The sequence below is a fragment of the Sander vitreus genome, chromosome 13 (genome assembly GCF_031162955.1).
Source record: "Sander vitreus isolate 19-12246 chromosome 13, sanVit1, whole genome shotgun sequence".
Lineage (NCBI taxonomy): Eukaryota > Metazoa > Chordata > Actinopteri > Perciformes > Percidae > Sander > Sander vitreus.
The window spans coordinates 15841097-15866588 of record NC_135867.1 but is presented as its reverse complement, the minus strand read 5'-3'; the positions used below and the strand labels follow the sequence as shown (position 1 = coordinate 15866588).

At 40.0% G+C, this 25492-nt stretch overlaps 1 protein-coding gene across 2 annotated transcripts in view; it reads right to left on the bottom strand.

Moving 5' to 3' along the window:
* Positions 1–25492, bottom strand: part of cadm2a (cell adhesion molecule 2a) — a 224677-nt gene that overhangs the window by 46299 nt on the left and 152886 nt on the right. Inside the window, exons 2-3 of one of the 2 annotated variants that reach the window (XM_078266238.1) lie at positions 17574–17600; positions 6883–7032 (exon numbers count right to left, since the gene is read on the bottom strand). In XM_078266238.1, the coding sequence (XP_078122364.1) occupies positions 6883–7032; positions 17574–17600 (177 nt within the window). The remainder of the gene's footprint in view (positions 1–6882; positions 7033–17573; positions 17601–25492) is intronic. The other variant, XM_078266239.1, reaches the window with a different exon arrangement.

Here is a 25492-nt window from a genome sequence, read left to right as displayed (position 1 = left end):
ATTCAGCTGCCTGTGTGTGGATGTGACTGTTCTCTTTTTCTTGTCAACAACCCATCTGGAGACTTGAGCTGGTCTGTGTATGTGTGTGTGAGTGTGAGGGTGCGATAGAGAGAGAGAGAGAGAGAGAGAAGCAACACAATGCAATGTTTATTGAAAAGCTTAATGTATATTCTGTATCTCAGCCGTTTCTCAACCTCCATTACATGTTATACCTTTCCGAAGGCCCACAAGCTTTTTAAAATGTAAAATGTGCCATACTCCATACAGTAATTGGCTTGTGGAGATTTTCTCCTGTGACAGAAATGATTTCCTTTCATCAGTTTCTACCTGCCATGCCGAGTTCAGTGGGACACCTCCACCAGCCCTACTTCATTAAGTCCTTGTGAGAAGCAGGTCAGTGAGGAGACAGCTCCTGCCTATAAACCCTATTGTGTTTTGCAGAGGGATACATTTTCCCCCTCTGGCTCCAAAATAGAAGAACAAGCACCTTGGTCTATACGGAGAGTTTTCTAGGATACCCACTACAGCTATCCTTCAAAATGACTTTGAAAAGCATTTGAAAGAAAGTGGACAGTGTTGGTAGAGCCACATTTTCATTTTGAAAATCTATTATAAAATATGGTTTCTTTTCCCCCAAGTCTGTGCTCTAGAACTTTCTCCCGGAAGAGAGAAAGAAAAAACCTGCCACTAAGAGTGAGCTAATTATTCCCATTTGCCTCAGGTATTTTTCTCTATACCTCCTAGATGATAAGTGGCTCTACTAATAAAGGCAGTAATTACTGGATATATTGCTTCATTTGACAATGTAGTCTCTTACTCTTTTCAGCTGTACAGCGGAAACAAAGCTGACATTTATCTGACACCAGTTTCTCTGATCCATAGGCGACACACAGATCTCTGCCTGTAATTATTATACCTGTCAGCAACTATAAATACATTGCAAAGTATGTAGAAAAAGCTTTCTTTTTAATCAAAAGCTGAATGTTATACTCAAACAAAGACATGTGCAAAGTGAGGCGACAAAGAAAGAAGACGCAGAATGCTCAAGGTCAAAGTAAAGTTTGCCTGTGTCTTTCGGAGGTAATAACTGCGTCTGAAAGCTCTCATAAAATGCCTCCTTAATTCCTCCCCTTTATCCCACCAAGGCCTACATTCCATCTCCTTTTTCCTCTTTTTCTTCCTCTCATGTTTTATGGTGCTTGTCTTGGGGAGAGGGGACTTGTTAGGGATCTTTGGCGATTTACAGTCAAGTTTTTTTCTATCACAGAGAACACCGTACCAATCTGGAGGACGATATGAAAGGATGTTTCATAGAGGCACTCTTCCAGGATAAAAAAAGGCAGCTGTCTCAAAAGTTTAACTTTCCTGCTAAGATTAAGTTTTGAGAGAAAGTTCTGCTACGTGTTTAATAAAAAGTCTGTCAGGCATTTCTTATTTTGTTATTTACTTTGGAAAACTTTTAAAAGCCTATCCCCTAAATTGCCCAGGCACAGATACCCTGAATGCATCAAAGCTTTCATGGTTGCATACCGGCGAGGTGGAATGCTTGACATTTCACATGCACACACGTACATGTGCACTTACATACACACACACAAACATGCACTCACACAAGCACAAACAGCCAGCAAATTGATTCAGACAGCTGAATATTTGACATCTGAGGACCAAATAGCTTCATATTTAGCAGCTCGGGGCCTAAAAACGAGCAGTTGGCCCTTAGCTGTTCACCCAGAACACTAATCTTAATGTTTAAACAGATTCAATCAATCTGCAGATGGCACAGTGAAGGCAGAGATGTCCACCAGGTATAGGAGGCACTTTGGTAATTTTGCAAACAACATCAACATATTACCTTCCTTACACTACAAATTAGGGATCAACCGATATTGTTTTTTCAAGGCCGATACTGATTATTATTAGTTAATAAAACCAATAACCAATATTTGGAACCAAAATGCATATACAGTGAAAATGAAAATCTTTAAGTCAAAATTAAGATTTGGGAATGTTACAAAATCCATCACAAAACTTAGTTTAAATGCTTTAAGCAATTATTTCATAAATTAGAAACTTTCAACATAATACACAGTAAAAGATAGTCAGATAGTGTTGTGGGTGGCACATTAAGTCAGACTCAGTGGTGAGTGAAACCGAAGCAGAGGAACAGACACAGAGTGGTAGCGGAGCCAAAGTAGTGCACTTTTTAATTAATTAACTTTATTGGTTATCAGGCAAATAAAACACCGATACTGATAATCTGCAAACTGCCAAAAAACGGTGACGATAATCGGTCTATCCCTACTAAAAATGCTGCAGATAACAATTGTACTAATGAATCAATGCATGTGCGTGGTGACTCACTGAGTTCAGACTAAGGTTATAGTCACAGTCATTGTGACCGTTTGATGGTCAGTTTGTCTTTTCCATGAAACAGCATGAGCCAAATCCAATCATCCTCAATTACATCATAAATGTGTGCTCAAAATTATCATTTTTAAACATAAATCAAGCATTTCTTTAGAATTATGTCAGACACTGTATAACTGCAATCCATGTTGATGTTTGGATAGTTTAATTGCCAAATTGTCATGTCAGTTGTACACAAAGAAATCCTGATATTATATATAAAAATACAATATAATAAGTAATACCAATCATGTTTTTTTATTTTCCAAAATCATTAAATTAACCTTTTGAGTCCTTCAAAAAGGAGACTTTTAGATCTAATAAGGGTAAAAAACAACAAAGAAATTGTTATTAGATAATGTAAACAAGGGGAAGAGTTGTCAGTACATGTGCATGCTGAACCAGTCTTGTGGTAAATTCCCTTATGTCAGAAAGTGAGTCAAGACTGAATACAGATGCAATAAAACTCAAAATAAACCCAAGACTCTTGAAATATGACCTTGAAGAAAGAACAACCGCACTACCATGAAGCCAATCATGTCACTGATTATCCTGCAGAGCACCCATTCTCTCTGTTACGACAAAATGACCCACACCCTAATGTAGTAACCACTGACACCCTATCTGAAAAATACATACAGCATCTTTTGTGTCCATACATCTGCTGATACATGTGCGTGCTGCGTTAGCCACATTTTTGACAAAGCTATATGCATTCAAGTCTACCAAATGATTGCTGTTAAGCAAATACTTTATGATAAAGGACAGGTAAAACACAATCCTTTGCAAGACTTCGGAAGGCAGGGGTGGACAGATAATGAAATAAAAGGGAAAGAGATCAAGAGAGTACTGTAGGTTGTCCACTAAATATGCCTGCTAATTTAGCCTGGAAAGTAATTACACTTTGGTTCTATCTTGTACAGGAATAGCAAATACATTGTAATTATGCCTTACTGCAAAATGTTTCAATCCAGGAAATAAAGCTATTATAAGTTCTTGAATTACATGAAACCAAAAGAGCAATTTGTGAAGAAGTATTAGCCTCTTTCTTATAAATCTTATAAAAGAGATAATCCCTCTTGCACAGTGCTCATCTTTCTCACTGCCAAAGCTGAAGTCCCTCTGTGGTAAGTGATGGAAAAGACATAATTGGCTACTTTAGGGACAATGACTTATTTGAAATTCAAACAACTCTTCACAGCCATTGGAGCACCTTTGAGAGGACGGAAGACAAGAGGAGTCTATTTCATCTGACTAAACATCTTGGAGGTGAGCCTGAGCCCTGGCATTAAACAACAACTGCGGTGAAACCGGCACCACTCAAAGGACTGTAATGAAGTCAGTTGCTGCATTTGTCTTTGAAAAACTATATGTTTATGCTGACTTTAATAGAAGATGTAAGTGACACTATTGGAGATACAATACATGCAGGCACATGTGCACAGACAGTCTGTAGAATTAGACAACAAACACTATAGATTCAGCTGATTTCTTTGGAGAGTTGCCAGCATATACAAAAAGTCTGTAATATGAATCTATTCTGTATGATATAAGTGGAAAATGTATGTTATAATTTTTTTTAATAGACTGCAATGAATAAGTCACAAAAACCTTTGTTTTTTCAACTAGAAGAGACATTTTCAGCACTGCCTTCACAATAAAATGTTAACATTTTAATTATTTGGAACTTGAAATGTTTTTACATAAATAAAGATGTTGGACTTTATATACATACTTTATTGTATGTTGCCATAAAGAACAAAACCAGATATTTTTTCATAACAGAGCAATGTATGCAAAAAGTTGGCAGGTGAGGTTGTATTTTTGAGCAACTGTGTGCCCTAATCCCCATCTTCTTCTTCCCAACAGGCAGCAAGGAAAATTAATCTGAAACCAACTGTGCTCAAAGGCGTTTGCAGCTGAGACATATCTCCTTTCTCACACTGCCAATGGCACTTTGGAAACACTCACCATCTCAGTGCTCCCATCAGCATGTGCATCTGAATTTGCCACGTTCAGCAAGACAAGTCCCAAAGCACACACCTACACACACGCACGCACGCACACACACACACACACGCATGCACGCACGCACGCACACCGATCCAAAACAGCAACACAATTTGGGGGCCACAGTAGTATCCCTTTGCTTTTCTGATAATAAGAAAGTCCTTGACTGTTTTTTTCATTTCCAATCTCAGAGCTCTGCACTGGAAATGCCATGAAATAGACCCCCAAGACCGACCCTGGGGTGTGATATGGAATAACCTGCAGAGAACATCAACTGTTGAATTTAATGTTCAAAGCAGCTTTTTACTGCTGCTCTTTCTGGTAAGTGAAAATGTGAATGGTTGAAAATGGAAATGCTTTGCATGCATTCACTCACAGTATGCAAAAACACCTATAAACACAGATGCACATGAAAACACACACACACACACACACACACACACACACACACACACACACACACACACACACACACACACATACAGTGTATGAACACAAATGGACAAGGCAGCCCAGTGGGCAGATGGATAATGGAAGAAGACTGTGTAAATCCCATATGTGCTTAATCCAGACACTTACAAGAGAGTGTGATTCATACTCTATTACACTCAACTAATACAGCTGAGAGACGCACAGGCACAATCATTTCAGCAGGCATGGACCAACAAAATAACAGCCATGAATCCTCTTTATGGAGACTTTACTGAAGAGGGTGTAAAAGGTCAGGAATAAAGCCTTTGTACTTATTAGCCATTAAAACATTGGTGGCTTTGTGCCACACCCACAATTTGTGTGTGTGTATTTGTTAGTTTGTGTGTGCATTACTGTCTGTGAATGTGTGCAAAGATAACAAGGGTTTGCATCCGTTTAATGAAAGAAATGTCTCTGCAGCACCATGCAGGTCTCCAGTATATAAAGTGTTTATTATACAGAGCTTGGAGTCTTTTTTGCAGATCACATGATTCTCAGGCCCTTCTCTCTCAGGAAGTGGGGTGTCAGGTTGATGAGGTTGTTAACTTCCTATACAAAACGTTCTTATATTATATACTGTATATAAATAGTTTAATAAAGACAATACTGAAGTTACAGTAATTTTTTGCTTTATTTATGTTGCATTGTTACATATCCAAAATTTCATAAGTTTGAACTATTTGTTTGATTAAACAAATTATTTTGATTGACAGACTTATTTTGATCTGCTCCCTTTCTAAAACATTAGTGAATGTCTTCCCATTGGGCATGTTTACAGTATTGAATTGGGAAATCTTTTGAAATAGTTTGTTTGTTGGCTTGTCATGCTCCACTATTCTATACAAATCTAACCTTCATCGTTGATGTTTGCGCGACAAAATTCATAAACATATCCCAGAGAACGGTCGACTCGGTACACGTGTTATTAATCCCTATTAACCCCTGTAGTTATGCTGACACCATCAATTACACACAAGGCCATAATGCTGTACCATTCAAGGCTCAGGTGATTGGATTTGTTCTTTTAGCTAAAATGTAATTCATACTGCTCTGTGTGTGCTCGAGGCAGTACGGGCTAAGTACTACACAGTTGCAGTGAAGGGCACTCGCACACTCTTATGTTCTAACTTGTTCTGAACAACAATATGAAACTTTCGAGTATGCATCTTTTGATTCAGATAGAAAAGTATAGGAACAAAAAAAACAATTTGATCCACCACTTCCTTTCAATAGGATGTAATCAACCTGTTTCAAGGTTTGCCTGATCATGAAATGGATATAAATCATTAACAGCAATCACCAAAGCTATGGCAGCTATCTACAGTACAACCTTCCCCTGTTGATCTCGAATTCAAAATTACACAGTATTTATCCTTTTCAATTTTACAACTATCAAATATACACAACACGTCTGACACTGAAGTAAAATGGACTGCACACAAACAAACAAACAAACAAACAGAAACATTCAAGCTCCCAAATTGTTCATGGCAGGTGATGATCACCACTGGTTATCCTGTTTTTGGCAAAATAAGTCAGAAAGAGAGCTAACCATATTTGTTCTCAAGTGTTCTCCTTAACAGAGGGGTTTCTGTTTGTGTGTGTGTGTGTGTGTGTGTGTGTGTGTGTGTGAGGTTGATGGATTATTTAAAAATAATAATAGCCACATCCAATCCATCCCAAGAGGAAAGGTGTGCTTCTTTTCCTTCGTACTGTGAATGCACTTGCTGTGAAAACAGAGCACAGGCAGGAAAACTCAGACACATGAAATGTGGGACAGATGCTATGACACAACAAAGACAGCAGCTTATTCAAGTGACAAACAAACAGGAACACAGAGTGGTTTTTCCAGGTTGCTCTCCAGCCTAAAAAAATAATCCTGTTTTTGTGTGTTTTGTGCATTTCTGAACTACCACAAACTTAACACAGGGAATACTTTGTAAGACTGCATCTGTCGTGCGGCTGCTGCTGTTTGTCAATCTCCAAACTCACCTTTCTTGTCCCCGAAAAAGAGGGTCTGCTGTGCTGGGTTTGACCACTGGAGGGAGGTGTTGTCATTATACTCCACACGGCAGGTCATGTTCGCTGTCCCACCCTCGGTCACCGTCATATTCTGAACCAGAGGGTACTGACCGCTGATGCCTGTAACATGACACATTAGAGAAACGTGTAAGAGGAGAAGGAGATGAGGATGCATCAGGAGTGAGAGAGAGAAAGATACGGAGGTAGACAGAGTGAAACAGATGGTGAATTTTTGATTGCTTGATTTGTAAGGTTGCTTTGGTAATTAAATCTGCTTAATAGATTTCAGATGATCATATAACATTAAAACTACAAAGGTAGACTAAAAAGTAATGTGATTTTTATCTAGTTGGTTCATAAAGATGTACATAAAATAAAGAAAATACTTCTCATCACTGGAGGAGCAAATCAGCCCCTCACACTACAGGACAAAGAGAGGAAATCTGGTTTATGTCTTTGAAAAACGTTTAACACTCTAGAATTAATGTTCAGCCAGGATGGCCAGTCACTACTGTGTACTAAATTGGACGCTAACACAGAACACACTGGGGGCATTTTAGTCTGTGGTACCAACCCTGAAACCTCAGCTACAGGAAGACCAATAAAAACATTCTCACTGGACTTGTGTGTGCTTGTATGAATGTTGGTGTGTGTGTAATGCCTGCATCCAATGTGAGATACAGACAACAGAGCTATATAATTATGTGTGAAGTCTGACTGGAGATAGTTTTCAGCACCATGGACAGGTCACTTTTGCAATAGGTTCATCAATAGCTGCCTGCCAGTTTTCAGAACTCTGGACAGCTCACTGTTGTGTTTTGTGTGTGTGTGTGTGTGTGTGTGTGTGTGTGTGTGTGTGTGTGTGTGTGTGTATGCTTTAGTGTGTTAGGTAGGCTGTGAGCAAGTAAATAATAACCATAAATCTATCCCTGTCCCTATCCCCAGAGGACAGGTTTTAAAGACTGAATAAAGGCTTAGGTAAGAAAGATTATTCATTCCAAGCTAACTCTCCCGTCTTAAACCACCATCCCCCCCAGGAAAGGATCATACAACTGAAAAAGAATAGTGTGTATATATATATAAGGAAATAAAGAACTAAGAAATATTTTCACATACGTTTTTAAATTCCATTCCTGTGTGATTATGTTTGATACATTTCCATTCAAACGTTGTTAATGTAATATATCTCATTCAGCAGGCATTTTGTGTGTACCTTACTGCAGTTAATGACTGCACAGCTAAGATAAACAAACCCTCAAATAGCGCTTGTCTGCAGGGTTAGCAGGTGAAGTAAACCCCATCACCGACAGACCTGTGGTGAAGGACATGTTGAGAGGGGAGAGGCTGAGGTGAAGGAGGGGAGGAGAGGTAGAGAGAGGTAAGTCAAGGAGCACGGGTCATTTCCAGTGCTGATTAAGGCCTTCCGAGGTTAATCATGCGTGTGAGAGATAGAGAGGGAAGAGCAAGGAAACGGCAGAAAATGGATCTGAGCTATGGGAGGGTAGGAATATGTTTTATTCATGAAAGTTTTGCATGAGGCATGATCTGCCAACGATTTACCATTCTCCTGCGCCTGCCCTCGCTCTCCTTATTACTTCCTCTCTTTAAATCACTTTTTTCTAATTTTTCTCACTCACGCAGTTGGGCAACATACAGCCCAGTGTGATACATTTTATTTCCTTTGTGCTGGCCACAAAGGGAAGTTAATGGTTACCTGCCATACCGCATATTGGCAATGATGCTTTTTCTGTGAGGTTCTGCACAATATGTAGTGTATAATTTTAGTTCATTACTGCAGTGGATTTGTCACTGTAAAATTTAATTGAAGATGGAGACACTCTGGGGATAACACACGCTTGTTGTCAACCTTGTACTCATTCCTGAAAATATAATCTGCTAGTTTGTTCTGCTTTTGACAAACAAGAAAACAAGAGATTTGGGTGATTTAATGTTACAGCAATAATGCTTAACAACACTCAATGCTCTACACACTACAGGTGTCACACATGAGACCCTGCATCCATTTATAAAATGAGTTACATTTACTTATCAGGATAGAAGCTACAAATTATTATAGAATATATTAAAGTTTCTTTTTACCTTTCTTTCCCTTTTATCCTCTCCTCTCCTCTCCATTGGCACTAGTGCCTATACAAAGTTACAATAGTCCGGGGATCCCTCTGCCTAAGCCCTGCATCGGTGTCTGGTGAAACATGTCCAGTGGGACTGAAAGGGCCAAAGGGGCCACAATGATGGTTATATTAGAACAGTGCAGTGCTCTGTGCGCCTAATTGGCCAGTGGAATAGGTTCTTCCATTCTCCCCACTGGCCACCCAGACCTGATTTAAATGTATCTCCTGGGGGAAAGAGGCAGCTGTTCTCTCTGATTTCAATGTCTAAATTTAGGTCCTTCCCTTACTTCACCTCCACGCTTTCTCCTACTTTCAGTTTCGTGTTCTCTCTTTTCCAGTTCACATCCATTCCACTCAATTCCCATCTCTCTATTCCTCTCTCTCTCTCTGTGTCACATTTCCTCCTCTAGTTGATCCCTGAAGGGTGGCATTTCCACTTTCTTTGTCTCTCATTTTCATATTCTCTCTGTCTCCCGGTGCTCCCCAGTCTTTCAAATTTATCTTGATCCTACCTCCTTTCTTGTGCTCAATTGGGCTCTATCTCTCATGAAGAGTAGGGTCAGTTTAATTGCCCTCCACTTTGACTGGCATGCCAAGGCTAAGCCAGGTCAAAAACGTATACGTATGTGCATGACATTATAAAGTAATGACAAAATGAAATTAGCTTTGCTTTATTTAACTTGAATTGGATATATATGCAGTATGTCACCATAAATGCCATTTAGCAATGTGAGACTTGATTCATTTGGGATGGTGACTATGCAATGTGGGCTACAGCTGCCTCTAAACAAATAGCAAATAATTATTTTCTTAGATGGATTCTCACACTTTACTGTTCACACAGCTGTCTCCCTAGATGAGCTGAATCTTAAGATTTAATGGGACCACTCAGTACCCTCCAGTACCCAGTGTATGCACTGGCTGATAATCAAAGCTGGCGGAAAAGCTACCCCACGATCATTTGGACTTTTGCCTACCAAACAAAGTACTGAATGCAATATTTGTCAAAAGACCAAATTATGACTTATGCCAAAAGTAGATGCCTGTGCGGCCAGTAGAGATATTCACAGGACAAGAAGCAACATTCAGACAGACAGTACCTGTTGCCAAAGCAAACTACCGGACAAATAATACTGATACGAGCATCCAGGATGCTTCCTGTCTGCTCTCCGACATGACCTTTCAAGCAAGAGCAGCTGAGTCTACTAACCTTTCTTATTTAGGCATTCAAGAAGCAGAGAAAAAGAGAGAGATGCAGGGAGACAGACGGACAGCCTGGAGCTACTGACCTTTGTAGCAGGACTGAAGCTCAACTGAGCTGTAGAGCTATGATGTATGGGCTTGGAATACAAGAATATAAAATGGATAGAGGCAGTCCACAGTTTTGATTAGCCAATTCACCTATTAAGCTAGTTGAACATAAATACCTTATGAATGCAGATTCAAGATTTCATCACTGTAAATTGGAATTCTTTAGCATTAGTCTTGTTTTCAGAATGCCATTATTTCTATCAGATATGAAAACTTAATTAATCTCTGAGATCTGGGAACACGGTGATGTTGCTACACTGACACAAGAAACAGAACGCTACAACAATCAGGCAGGTTATAAACCAATTAATGGCAGGTAACCCCAAAAGTTAGTGCACTCGTAAAGTTCACTTATAAGGGCGCCCAGATAGCTCAGTTGGTAGAGCGGGCGCCCATATATATTCCAACCCGTGGCCCTTTGCTTGCCTCTGTCTCCCATTTCATGTCTTCAGCTTTCCTGTCAAATAAAGGCCTAAAATGCCCAAAAAATAAAAGTTCACTTATAAACCGTGATTGCAACATACTGTAAGCGCATGCACTACAGTAAGAAGAGAAGGTCGAAGATTAACCAAAAAAGGTGGTACAACATTATGCAAACTGAGACAGATGTTTACAAAGGACAGTTTGGGTCATGATCCTATTGATGTTTGGCTAACCTCTGGGTTTGAACCAACCAAGAACCAACTTGCAATACACCAGAAGTATCCTGCAAATATTCAAGCTTGGTGAAAATAACACTAAACAGCATTGCCTTATAGAGTAATATTTTATTATTAATGTTTTTTAATACATGTTTAAACTCAAGGTAAAAAAACAAAAAGTGCATGCCGTTGTTTTTATCATACAGGATTAAGTGTTAAATACAACCTCAAGTGACTCACTGTTCAAAAAGCATTCCCCTCAGACGATCACGAATGAGATGCAGAAGATAACATGACAGCTTTGCCATGACCAGTAAGTGTCTATAAGTTTACACAGGTGGTTACGCAGCTGGATACACCAGCTTCTCAGACTGAGTGATTCTCAGAGTGTCAGGCAGCAGGGTGGCCCAGTGATTGGGAGACCGTACAAGGTCGAGAATTTGATCATCTCAAGAGCTGGTGTGAATTCATCAACCAGCCATGTATCCTGTCACAGCGACCTTGAGCAAGAAAACAACCTACTCACCGGTCTACAGCAACAGAAAAATGTTGAAAACACAAATGTACTGACTTCCAAGCAGGTTTTTTTTTGTTGTTGTTCTGGGCAAGGACCAATTTTAGCCGATAATATGGAACACAAAATGTTGTTAACTTCCTGGAACAGAAGCTAGACAAGTGCATCATCACTCCCTGCCCTCGCTCTGGGACTCTCCCTCCCGCTGTGACATTTTTCACACAAACTCTTCTTTTTCTCAGGAACATGTTATACACAGTCTTGTTTTTTTCTCCTCAAGATTCATCCCGAATCCACAGTGCATCTCAAATCGGATTTATCAACATGTCATAACACTATTACACATGAAAAAGGAGCTTCCACTATTCACATTAAAATTAAATTGCGTGTCCCTGTTAAATTTGCTTGCCAGTGAGACAAAACAAGATATAATATGTGTCTTTTTAAAAAGAAAGCAAATGGGGTTGCAGTACTGCCACTTAAAGTTTCTTTTACATCTTTTCAAAGCAGAGGAGAAGGTGAATACACATGTCAACAGCCAGACCCTCAAGTTTGAGCAAGCCAGCCATTAAATAAGTTAGTCCTCTGCAATCACAATATTTTGTGTTAAAGGAGTAAAAACTAAATTAAACGCATTTAGAGCGGTTTTGTTTGGAATGGGGATATAGTTACATTTAGGTTACCTTCATTGCCAAGTGAAAATACTCTCAATTTATCTTCCATATATCTGAGGATATATGCATTTGCCCATTTGAAACTCAAATAAGCTGTTTGGATATACCATCTGAATATCAATTCATGCTGCAACTAACTGATTCACAGGATGTATAAATGTATGTGTAATATATTCCGTTCATAGACACCATGCTGGGAGAATAGGTAATGATGCGTAATGACTTTTTTTTTTTTTTTTTAAAGTTTAATGACATTTAATAAACTGAACTCTATGAGTTAAAAATATTCATATAAATCACATTATTATATTTCTTATAACTGAAGTGATGAAACCTATTTTTTGTTCTTCTATGCTTTGTTCTGTTTGTGTTTATGAGTGAATTGTATGTTCTTTTCTTTGTGTGTGTGTGTGTGTGTGTGTGTGTGTGTGTCTACCTTCCTAATCTAAACATGCTATTTTGACAGTGATATGACTCCTGCTGTGAGCAAATTGAATGCAACCCCTGCAGAGGGTGGAGCTACCGTTGTATTCAGCACTGGTGTACAACCACCTCAGGACAGTCATTTCTGGTCTGCAAAAATGAAATTAATTATCCGGCACCAGAGAGGCTGGCTATGGCAGTGCTGTTGTCATTTACATACAGAAATTAGAATGGGCAGCTGTTGGTGCTGCCATCACGAAGTTGACGTCCAACTCATCAACTGAAGTCAGATCAACAAAATATCACTTACTTCTCCATGGAGATATTAGGTGTTGTTTAAGCGCGGCATGGAGTGACAGTTTGGTATGAATTATGAGCTGTCAGAGGGGAAAATGACATCTTTTGGCTTGTTTTTGAGATTTGGGGGAGGGTGTTTCTAGTCGCATCTGGGGTGTGAAAGATGTTAACAGACGGTAATATAGTGATGAAAAAACATCCAGGAAGAATTTCTCCTATGATAGCACCTTCTTGTGTGTACAAAGCACTACAAGAAACAAACATACCAGAGCACACAGTAGTTTCTGTTTTTTGTTGCTGAGGAAAAACTACAAATCCTATATAATCATTTATGAAAAGCTCATTTCAAATTGGTAACCAGACACACTTCCCATCATTTGCCCAGTATTCCTGCCCTTGATTCAGCCACATCAAGTTAAAGGGCAGATATATAAAACCCTGCCCATTCTCTGTGTGTAAGCTGCCTGAGTTCAAGCTTGCTAAGTCCAGAATGGCCAGGGTCTCACTATACTTTCTGAGCCAAGGGCAGACATATCATGGTTTTATAACAGAGGTAAACCTGGCCTTCATAAAGACTCCATACACTGCTTCCTTCCAGCTGGCAAAAGCGAGCAGAAGAAGCGAAGAGGAAAGGTGAGTTAGGGTAAGGACAAAAGTACATATTTTGACAGATATGTGAAAGCAAGGAAGGATGGACCGGAGTAAAAGTGCAAAATGTAATAATATTTAAAATGCTTCCTTCTAGCCAAAGAGGACTTGCTTCTCACACTCTTCGATATGGTCAAGCAGACATGTGGGAAATAGGCATTTAAATTATGCTGTCCTGATTTATACATAAACTGTATGCAGGTATAAGTGCATTTCTCAGTGTGCTTTAAATGTTATTTTCAATTCTCATAAAAGCAAAATCCCAGTCTCATCTGGTCTATTTTCAGTGCTACAAGGACACAGAAGGCAAAACTTTGGCTATGTACAGTATATCTAGGATCAAATATTCCACTCTATTCCGTCTTTAAATATAAGGCCAAGCAATAGCAAAGCAATATTAGCAGTCATACACATGCTTGCTGGCTTAGTAGTTTTTGTAAATTAAATGTCATAAAAGCATAAGGTCAGGGAAATCAGATTTATAGTGGCGAAGGACATTCTCAAATGTTCTCCAACTGATGTGGAGGAGAAATGTTCTTGAATTCTTTTTATCACAGAAAGCAATTCATTTTTTATGCTTTCATACGGGTGAAGGCGGAATGATCGCAAGGATGAGGGTGGCATTCACGAGGGAAATCAGACTAATCATTGCTGCCACCAAAAACTCCCAAATTCCCCAAATCAACATGCCATAGTGTGATTTTCTAATGTTTGGTGATGTGTTGACAGATACTGTTCATTTAAGAATGATCGGGGGAAACGCTTTTCGCCTCAGGGAAGATCTGCAAGATTCAGTGAACAGAAAGTGCTAGTTTTAAAAACAGCTCTTATCATTTGGCTCGTGTGTCAAGCTGCAATCCTCTTTTACCACAACTTCCAGCCAGGGCAGAGTTGACACTGAAGATCTCGTCTCAAAGCAAAGCTCAGACTGGTCTAACCCAGCATGAGTACATCATTTGAGGAATTAATCAAATATCGTTGATGTCCACAAATAAATGTCCATAATACTTACACACACACACACACACACACACACACACACACACACACACACACACACACACACACACACACACACACACACACACACACACACACACACACACACACACACCCTGTACAGGTGCCATGCGGTATATCTGTGTGTTGTGTTTAATGAGCACCTCATGCTCATTTGCATCCCTGATTCCGGACAGGGAAGACATTATGTTGTCACATTTCTTGAAATAACACTGATTTAATCTTCCACCAATAAAAAAATAATAATAGTGTAGTGACAGGTTTAATTAATCGTTGGCGCTGTATACAGTAATCAGCTGTACTATATATACATTTACAAAAAAATTTATGCAACAGGCACTCTTAACGCTGGTGGTTGAAGTTTTTGGCTTTGTTGGGCAAACATTCCATAATAATCTTTCAGCATATTGTAACTCAAGAGGTCTGAGAAAAGACTTCTGCATCTACTCCTTGGCTAGCTGTTTTCAGGCTGTAGTAAATCTAGCGTCACAGGGGACTTTGGCCAATCACAGGTCATTTTAGAGAGATCGAGAGAGCATTCCTATTGGCTATTCTGCCAATGCAAATGCACGTGCACGTTACTTTTGGCAAAAGTTCTGTTTACCGTAGCCAAATGCTCAAGACTGCAGTTAATTCAAGGCTAATCTTTTATATAAGAGACTGTATTATGATCAATCTATATAGTACATATATAAACCAAATTGTATAAAAAAGTAATCCAGTTTATTGTCTGTAGAGTCAACATTTGCTGTGAAAACAGTTGGGAGAGCTGGTCTGCTTGGGTTAGCCTTTAGCCTAGCACAAACACAGGCTTGTTTGTCATGTTTACGTTTCCTCTCACGGAGCCTCAGCCGTCTCCTTGTTCAGAAGGCAGCCTAAGCTGCGGCATCGCCTACTGCTGCCAACCAAACGAGAAGACGCCAGAGGTGTTGTGAGAGAAAACATAAACGTGGAAGACTAGCTAGTGGTTTAGCCATTCGGCTAACCCTAGTCATTGCTGCTGCTAATTAAAACTTAATTAACTAAAGCGTTGAATCACAGTATGTCATCTCAAAGGGCTTTACAAAGAAAACGGGTAATTCTCATAGAATTGTCAATATATAACAGCATGCCATCTGGATGAACTGAATCATTCGTACTCGTAAAGGTTACTGCATGAAGCCAGTGCATGTCCATGCTCGCCTGAAGGGAGGGGCAAGACAGAACAGGAAAGGGAGAGCTCCAGGAAGAGGTCATACTCTACTTTAAATTCTACCTGCTGCAGCTTTAACCAGTCACTCAGTCCTTCAGACACATACAGATCTCTCTCTCTCTCCCAGGCACATACACGCTGATGAACTGGTGCTTTGAGGTGAAATGAGCCTTTATCTGCCCACTGATCAGCATGAATCTTATCTGGCTTGTTATGTTTTCCTACCAATAGCCTCATTATAACGGTGAGAGTGGCAGGAGGGAGACATGTGCTTGACTCTGATCTACACATTCTCTGTTCCCCTATTAAGAGTGCAATGGATTTCCTATACTGTCGCAGTTAGATAGAAAAGGATGATAGCCAGGTAAGGGTGGCCTTTAAAGAGAGGAGGGTCAACAGTGAATGAGATGGAGATCTCTAGTCAAACTCATGCAGCTGGATGTTGCCCCGGAGAGATGGTTTAAATTAATTACACATTCAGACACAGCAGGTAGACAAGCTAAATGAAGTGTGAGGGGAAACGTGATGTTGATGCTGTTACTACTGTACCATTGCTACTACTGGGTATGAGGAGGAGGAGGAGGAAAAGGGAGACAGTACTGTAAGGATTTTCACATGAGCAATAAACAAATCTATCACTCCACAATAGGCAAACTTTTGAAAACGACAAACCTTGCTTCAAGCTTGAAATGCAAAATGATTTACTGTTGTTTGTACAAAAGCAAAAGTTTGAACAAAACAACTGCGGTTAATAAACAAATGGCCAGCTACCCACTATGATTTACATTCTTCCAAGTAAACGCCACTTATTTAAACACATGTCTCCTAGGAAAAATGCACCACATGGAAAAGTGGTGGAGAGTGCTCATGAACGACAAACAAAGGCAGAGAGTGTGGTGCGTCCTCCCAGGGGAACGCTGTTGACTCCGCTGGATGAGCATGTGCAGAAAGAGTAATTGGTAATTAGAAAGAGCATTTACTGTACACAACACATTTTTATCTGTCGACTGGATTATATATAGTTTTTTTTTTTATATATGGGCCACTTCAGATCAAGGTGGTTACTTGTGGTGCTATTATTCTGATTATATGCACTCCTGTCTATCCTTTCATTTGACTTATCATAACATCTCTGCTCAGAAATGTGACTGTATTCAAGGCCTATGTTTCTATAATCATTAGTAAACTATGTTAACTAAACATAATCAGATTATATTCATGTTTGACTAAATCCTTAGTTTTGAGAGGCATATTTACTGAAGCACACAGCTGAATGAAATCAGGTTATCTCCTCTCAAATAAACAGTCTCTCCTCTCTGACTCTCTGAGCTATAATCCGTTCTCACTGCCATTTTGCAGACACAGGGAATACACAGGGAATGATGAGAAAGTTTTGGTCATTGTAATTTACTACCACCTCTCCAGTGCCTGGTAATGGTAAAGGGCAATATCACACAGTTAAACACTTGATTATTAATCTTATGTCCTCCTTGAGACCTCAGACTGACTGAGCTTAAATAATTAACATGGCAATATGAAGAAAAAAAACTATAGATGAATATAAAATGAGCTTTATGTTGTCGTTGTGCTACCATTTTAAAATCCACTTGGATTTTGTTAAAACAGTGCATGTGTGGACAGGAAAAACCCTGTTTACAAAAATACCCATGTGCGTGTTGACTAGGCATCAGTCAATTATAAAAAAAAAAAAAAAAAGAACAAAAAAAAAAGAAGTACATTCTGTTCCACTAAGGTTAGTCATGTAAGGCTGAGTTAGAGGCACAGCAGTGAAATTCAGCCACAACTCACCTCGAGCTTTGCCTTTTGAAGCCATCACTGGAGTCCCCAAGTAGACAAGAGGGGTTGGATGGAGAGCAAGAGAGGCAGACGCCAGAAAACAGAGAGGAAAAAAACAAAGACAAAAGACAGAGCAACTGATTAAATAACTGTAGGAAGAACAGTGTATCTATTGCGTATATGCAGAAACAGCATTGTCTTTATCTTGAATGTCAATCACGAGTGGTGAAACCTTTCCAATCGTTCAACCCTGAAAGAGAATGTCTCGATTTCGCTCAACAGCAAATTGAGACCTTACAGTGTGGCACCTTTTAATTAATTGCGTCATATCATCTGGATCATGCAATGAAGCTTGTTGCTTTTTAATGAGCTTGCAAGGCCCAAACGGATATGGGCATACTCTATATATCATGCTGTTGATTAGTGAATGCTGTGGGTCATTCGATTTCTCTTGGAAATTACAGACTGTGAACATTTAACACTTATCTCTTATAACACACTTATCTTGTTTTCAGTTAATGCCCGTATGGCTTCAGTTTTACTTAAAGAGAGTAATGATTTGTCTGTGGTGTGTGTGTGTGTGTGTGTGTGTGTGTGTGTGTGTGTGTGTGTGTGTGCACGCTCTTAGGACTACAGTCATGCATGCAGACACTGATGCACCATCATATTAGGTTGTGATTGACAGCACTGTAATCAGAGAGGAGAAGAACAGACAGGACTGTCGTCTAGCAGAGAATACGCCATGGGAGGCTTCAATGAACAGCTTGATGCAAACCATATAGGCCGATATGTACAAAAACAAAGGGAACCACAACACAGACAACCTAACCAACAACAAGAGCGTCACCTCTGAGACTTCCTGCAGGTAAAAACACAGAAGAGAGCCAAATAAACAAAATAGATTGTCTATTAGCGCCAAGTGTGTGTCTGTGTATTTGCGTGTGTATCCCGAAGGAATGACTCTCATGCTTCACACACACTGCTTTGCCAAATTGATGGATCTATTGGAATACCTCCAGTGAGCCTGAAAACCTGTACAGCTCTAAGAGACAACACCTGAAAGAGAATAAGAGAGGAAGAACAAAAAGAATATAACCGCAGATGACTGCAGGTTAGAAAAGATATTGTGCTTTCTTTTCAATTATTGATTAATAAATCACTCTCCCTGTACACAACAAATATAGAATTCTTCATTTTGGCTGATAAACATACTGTAAAAAGATTTAAATGTATTGTCAGAGAGGGAGCAAAAAATACAAGCCAGCTGCTGGGCAGTCTTTGGCCTCTCACATACACATTGTTTTGTTTATATTTGAGTGCCATCAAATTGTGATAGCCAATTTTCAGTAGCTGATGGAGATGATTGGGTTTTGTTCGCATTATTCGACAGCTCGCCAAGGTGCAAGATAGAGAGTGTAGAGTGAGGAAGTGATAAACTGAAAGAGAGGGACGGATCATTTCCTGTGATCTTTCAGTGAATTTTCACTCAATTTGCACACATTTCCTGGTCTTCAGCATCACAGTATTTTTAGTAAATCCAAAAGTCGTTGTGCAGAACCAGATGTAGTTGTAGCAGGGGAGAGACTACAAGTTGTCTCAGATTTCAAATATCTTGGTGTACACATTGATAGCAATCTCACTTTTAAATTGCACATAAGGAAGGTTTGTAATCATATTAAGTACAACCTGCCAAATTTTAGATATGTCCGAAGCTGCATGTCAACAAAGGCTGCGATGATGTGCATGCACTCGATGATATTTTCGCATATCGCTTATTGTTTGACAACCTGGTCACAAGCTAGTGAAACCACTACACTCCCTATTCGAACAAACTCTTAAGGTTCTTGATAAGAAATCCATACACCATCATCATTGCCATATTTAAAAAAATATAACCTTTTAAGTTGGGAAAACATGTTTACATATACAGATCTATGTCTTATGTATACAATCTTACATGGTCTAGCTCCTCCGGGATTGAGCCAGTTTGTGAGCACAGCACCAACTGCTTACAGATCCACACGGGCTGCGGCGAGAGGCGACTGCATTGTCCCGTTAAGGAGAAGTGCTTTTTTGTGCTCTGCCTGTGAGTCTGTTTCACTATTGTATAGTTAGGAAAATAGTATGTTGCTTGTTATCGGCCCAGCAATGTTGTTTTTGTGCATGTCCACATGTCTTTGTTATTGTGCCCTGTTTGTTATCTGGTCTATTTAGGTATTATTAGTGTACATTGTCCCTGACAAATAAACCTGAGATAGATAGATAGATAGATAGATAGATAGATAGATAGATAGATAGATAGATAGATAGATAGATAAATAAATAAATAGTGGCACACCTCAGGGGACGAATGAGAGGAACAAAATACAAAAAAAACCGCATAAAAAGCTACACTATTACTCTATTACAAACAAATGCACACACACAGGCGGCCGGTGAACATTTCACACCTTGCTGCTGTGTCACTGGTCAAGAGGGAGAGGAGCCGACAGAAAAACAGGGCAGCGGATGTCACTTCTCTACCAACATTGCCTTCTACATGAGACTGATGGCTTTGTGAAATATTCCCTCAGCAAAGTCTGACCTCGCTCTATTCCTGCCTTTCATCCTTGCTACCATTGTATGAGTTCCCTGTCACAACTGTGGCTCTGTGATCTCTCCCAGTCAATACCCATGAAAAAAAGACAGGTCCTGAAGACAAAATATGGAAAAAAACACATTATATGGTTTTACAGCTATTCACTCGACAACAACGGCAGAATATATATATATATATATACAGCTATAGGGAGGGAGACGAAGAAGAACACAAGCAGTGAAGAAAAGAGAAAAATTGTGAATTCTTATTCACTACACTCTTGTACATCCGAGTATTACAGTTACCAGGCAACCAACACAACAGTTCAGTAAGTCCTGGCAAGATGAAATTGAATAAAACACTTTTCATTCCACTCTCTCATTCTGCCATTTTGCCATGCCATGAGCAGAGTATTCCCACTTGATTACACAATGGTAACCTCTCAAATGCTCTCAATACTCCTGATTGGACAAAAACTGGCACCTGAATGGGATCAAATTTAGCTATGTTTTTCCATACAGTGCATCATTTTACCTAATACACTCTCCTTTGATCCCTCATTTTCCATTGTCACATGTCCAGTAAAAAGTTAATAATGATTAGCATCAATGCTTTTTTGGGGGGGGGGGGGAATCGACATTAAGGCAATGTCTGGGATTTTTTAAAATGTATTTAAAACTCTATCAAGCTCTATCTTTTAATAATTTCCTCTAATGTGTAGCAAGTAGTGATGACCCTACTATGGATCAACACACTACTGTTTAAAATATTTTAGTTCATTGGACTGCTGTTTGAATAACTGGGGTTAGTGGAACAAACTAGAGGATACATCAGCAGAACATCAGCAGCAATATTGGAACTAGAACTGCAAGCAGTTATGACGGGGTCCAAGCCTCACCGGTCTGAGTCACCCCTGATGACACGCGGAGCCCACAAAAGCGGAACCCACGACAGTGGAGCCCGCGAAAGGAGAGCCCAAAGCACAAGTGCGAGCTCCAAAGTCTGTAGTAAAATGCAATAGCAAATTTCCCATTCATTGAGTAAAAGGCCAAAACACTTCTACCTCAATTATAGCGCCTCCTAAAGGCAGATCATCACCAAATCTGGTATAGAGCCGCAGAGTGGCATGTAGAACAGTAATCTCAAGTTTTGTGATGATAGCATTTACTGCGGCAAAGATATTGCTATCGCAAATTTCCCATTTAAATCCATTGACTTATTTGCCAAAACACATCTCGGAGTGGGATGTCGAACAATAATACCAAGTTTTGATCTGATACCCATTAATTTGGCCAAGATATGCTAAAGTTCGTGTTTTGTGGCTAGCTACAAAAATTAGTTTGGTTGTAAATTGCGCATACTTCAACGTAGCAAAATTCTTTTGATAACTTTTTATCAGGTCCATCTGGAGATGTTATGTACCAGTTTTCTTGGAGATCGGTTGCACGGCCTAGGAAGAGTTCAAAAAAGTTGTTTTTGCACATTGCGAAGAAACTTATAAGCGCAAATGTGCGTGGCCTATATCCTGTGATTCAGCTTGACTCAAGGAACACGTGGATGTAAGGTTTTCTAATGTGCGATGTGTAATGTGGGAGTTATAGGCAAAAACACGTTTGACGTCATTATAGCGCCACCTAGTGGTCCATGTGTGTAATATTTGGTATGTGAGGTCCATGAACCATTCTACATCTACACCGTAAATTTGAAGTTGCTCACATTAATGTAAGTCGTGAATCCAAAACTGGGTCCCATAGGCCCCGCCCACTTTGACAAATAAGTACCCAACTGTAGGCGTGGCCTCAGGAGTGGCCCTAGATCAGTGACTCTCAACGGGGGCGGTACTGTCCCCCAGGGGGCGTTCAGAAGATGATGGGCGGTACTGGAAGCAATATTTTGGAAAGGGGGGCATTGAGGTGCCCTTGGGGGGCGTTTGTTTGAAAGCTAGTTTAAACCAAAGATTCACAATAACAATATGTTTACACTTTAAACTACTTGCAAAAAACAGTGGTCTGCTACATTAAAACCTGCCAGTTTACAGCACTGCAAATGGACGAGACGGTGTATCATAACTCTTCTTCACTTTCTGTCAGCTTTGTTTGGCACAGCTCTGTGCTGCCTTCACGGAAACGAGACGTCAAAGCATCATCTTAAATGAGCTCCGTACTTCAGCGCGAAGCTGCGTTCAGATAAAAAAAAAAAAAAGCAATCGCCGCAGGGTGGTGCGACGTCCCGTTGTGTTCTTTAACCCCCCAATGTAGCACAAGTAGACTTTATATTTCACAGTAACAGTTTTTCGTCAGATCGTTTATAGAACACGTTTCCTACTGCACCTGAAGGCAGCTTCATTTCACGGAGAAAGAGAGAAAGAAAACAGACGAGCGAGAGAGATCGACTGTGCTTTGTTGTTTGGCAAACATTTAGCTGTTTCACAAACTCCCGGGCAGTTCAGGGCTTGTGTTTGGTGTTTTAAAACTTTCTTGTGGAAGCAATAGAGGCAGTGATGTAACTGTTTACTGTACGGGATTCTCACACCTCCTCAAAACTCAGTGCGATTTGGGGTTGCATTTCTCCAAATGTTTTCTTCTGCTATTTGCTCGCAAGACAGGCGATAGCAAACCTATACTCTTATAAGCATCAACAAAGGGCTCTCACTAACTTTCAAAGGTTGTAAACTTATTTCCATTTGGAAGTAAATCCTTCTGCTTTTACTCCTTGATAAGTGGCAGCTTGTTTTCCCTTGGAACAATTCGATTATAGATTTAGAGTTGAATGAAAAATAGATTTGAATGTTAAATTGCTAGCTGTTTCTGATTGACTACTGTTAGTGTTTGTAATACCTAATTAAAGTTGGAACGTTACATATCTAGTCATTCTGATTGGCTGCTGTTATTTAAATTGAATGTCAAATGGATGCATTTTTTTAAACACCTGTAAATATAATTTCTATTCACATGGCTTTTTTGATACCTGGGAAACTAAGAAATATATTGTTTGTCACTCAATGATATGATTTTTTAAATGATTTTTGATAACAATAGTAACAACAATAATAGGCCTAATATTAGAGCGTAGTCATTAATATTCGGGGCAATTAGCCTACATCTTATTTGATGGGGGGCGGTTAGGGAACTGGATAATGGAATAGGGGGGCGCTGGAACAAAAAAGGTTGAGAACCACTGCCCTAGATGATACCCTCAACAATTCGTAAAAATTGGATGAGCCTTTAATGAAATATAAACTTTTGGGACTTGTAGCGCCCCCCTAGTGGCCAATGTTCGTAAAATCATCATCAAAGTCATGGCAAAACAAGAATCTAAAGATTCAGGTTGATAGCATTAATTTTGGCCGAGATATGGCAAAGTTTGTGTTTTCGTAGCTAGATTTGGTCATGCGTAATTTGCGCAATTTCTATCCAATAAAAATTCTTTTGATAGGTCATCTTCTCACCCAACAGTTAAAAATCAAATCAGCATCCCAGCTTATTCCCAAGATTAGGGAAACATGTCAAGAAATTACAGTAGACCCTCAAGAAATGAATTCTACTTTTCAAAAATTCTATTCAGATTTGTATACTTCCGAATTTCCACATGATGAAACTCTTATGTCAACATTCCTGGCTAATGTAAACTTACCCTCAGTTACAAGAGTTACAAGATCAAAAGAGCAATCTGGATAAACCTTTACAACTTCAAGAGATAGAAGACTCAATCAAAGCCATGCAGAGCGGTAAAGCCCTGGGACCAGACGGAGTTCCCGTCGAGTTCTATGAAAAATTCTCTTCAAAACTGTCTCCCTTACTGCTCAGTATGTTCAATAATTCTCTCGAAGAGTCGACATTGCCACCAAGTCTTACACAAGCCCATATCACAGTTCTCCTGAAGTCAGATAAAGACCCTCTGGATTGTAGTTCCTATAGACCGATTTCCTTATTAAATGTGGATGTAAAAATGTTATCTAAAGTATTGGCCTCTAGAATAGAGCATATAATTCCAGATGTTATTTCAAAAGACCAGACGGGCTTCATCAAGGGGCGTCACTCTTTCATTAATATTCGAAAACTTCTTAATGTTGTGCATTCCTCTGCGTCAGAGAGTAGTCCTGAAGTGATTATTTCTCTGGACGCAGAGAAAGCATTTGATAGAGTTGAGTGGAACTATCTATTTGCTGTGTTAGACAAATTTGGATTCGGTTCAAAATTCACTTAAGGTAAGGTTGTCCCCTTAGCCCTTTGCTATTTATTTTGGCTATAGAGCCACTATCATCAGTACTCAGATCCTCACAGTCTATTAGTGGTATTAAAAGAATGAATGTCGAGTATAAAGTTTCTTTATATGCTGACGATCTATTATTATATATAACTAACCCGCTGTCATGTGCCTCTCAGATTGTAAAGATATTCAAAGACTACGGGTCCTTTTCAGGTTATAAACTAAACTTTTCTAAAAGTATATGCTTCCCTATAAACCATATGGCGGATCAGATTATGGATACGGACTTGCCCTTTTGCATATCAAAATCAGGATTTAAATACTTAGGAATTAATATCACTCGCTCATACACTGGTCTGTTTAAAGCAAATTACAGTCCCATACTTAAAAAACTTGAATCTGACTTCCAACGATGGAGTGTTATATATTTGTCTCTAGCTGGCAAAATCAATTGTGTTAAAATGAATGTGCTACCATCGGACATCCCTCCATCCCATGGGCCCACCACCTGTGGGAGGAACCGCTGGGGTCGGGTGCGCTGCCACATGGGTGGCAGTGAAGGTCAAGGGCCTCGACGGACCAGACCCGGGCAGCAGAGGCTGGCTCTGGGGACGTGGAATGTCACCTCTCTGTGGGGGAAGGAGCCGGAACTTGTGTGGGAGGTGGAGCGCTACCGGTTAGATCTGGTGGGGCTTACCTCTACGCACAGTCTTGGTTCTGGAACCATACTCCTGGATAGGGGTTGGACTCTTTTCTTCTCCGGAGTTGCCCAGGGTGTGAGGCGCCGGGCGGGTGTGGGGATACTCACAAGCCCCCGGCTGAGCGCCGCTACGTTGGAGTTTAACCCGGTGGACGAGAGGGTCGCCTCCCTACGTCTGCGGGTTGTGGGGGAAAAACTCTGACTGTTATTTGTGCATATGCACCAAACAAGAGTTCAGAGTATTCGGCCTTCTTGGAGACCTTGAGTGGAGTCCTGCACAGATTTCAACTCACACCTCCGGCGAAGCTTTTCGTGCATCCCTGTGGAGGCTGGGGGCATTGAACCCGAGTGGACAATGTTCAAAGTTTCCATTGCTGAAGCTGCGGTGAGGAGCTGTGGTCTTAGGGTCTTAGGTGCCTCAAGGGGCGGTAACCCACGAACACC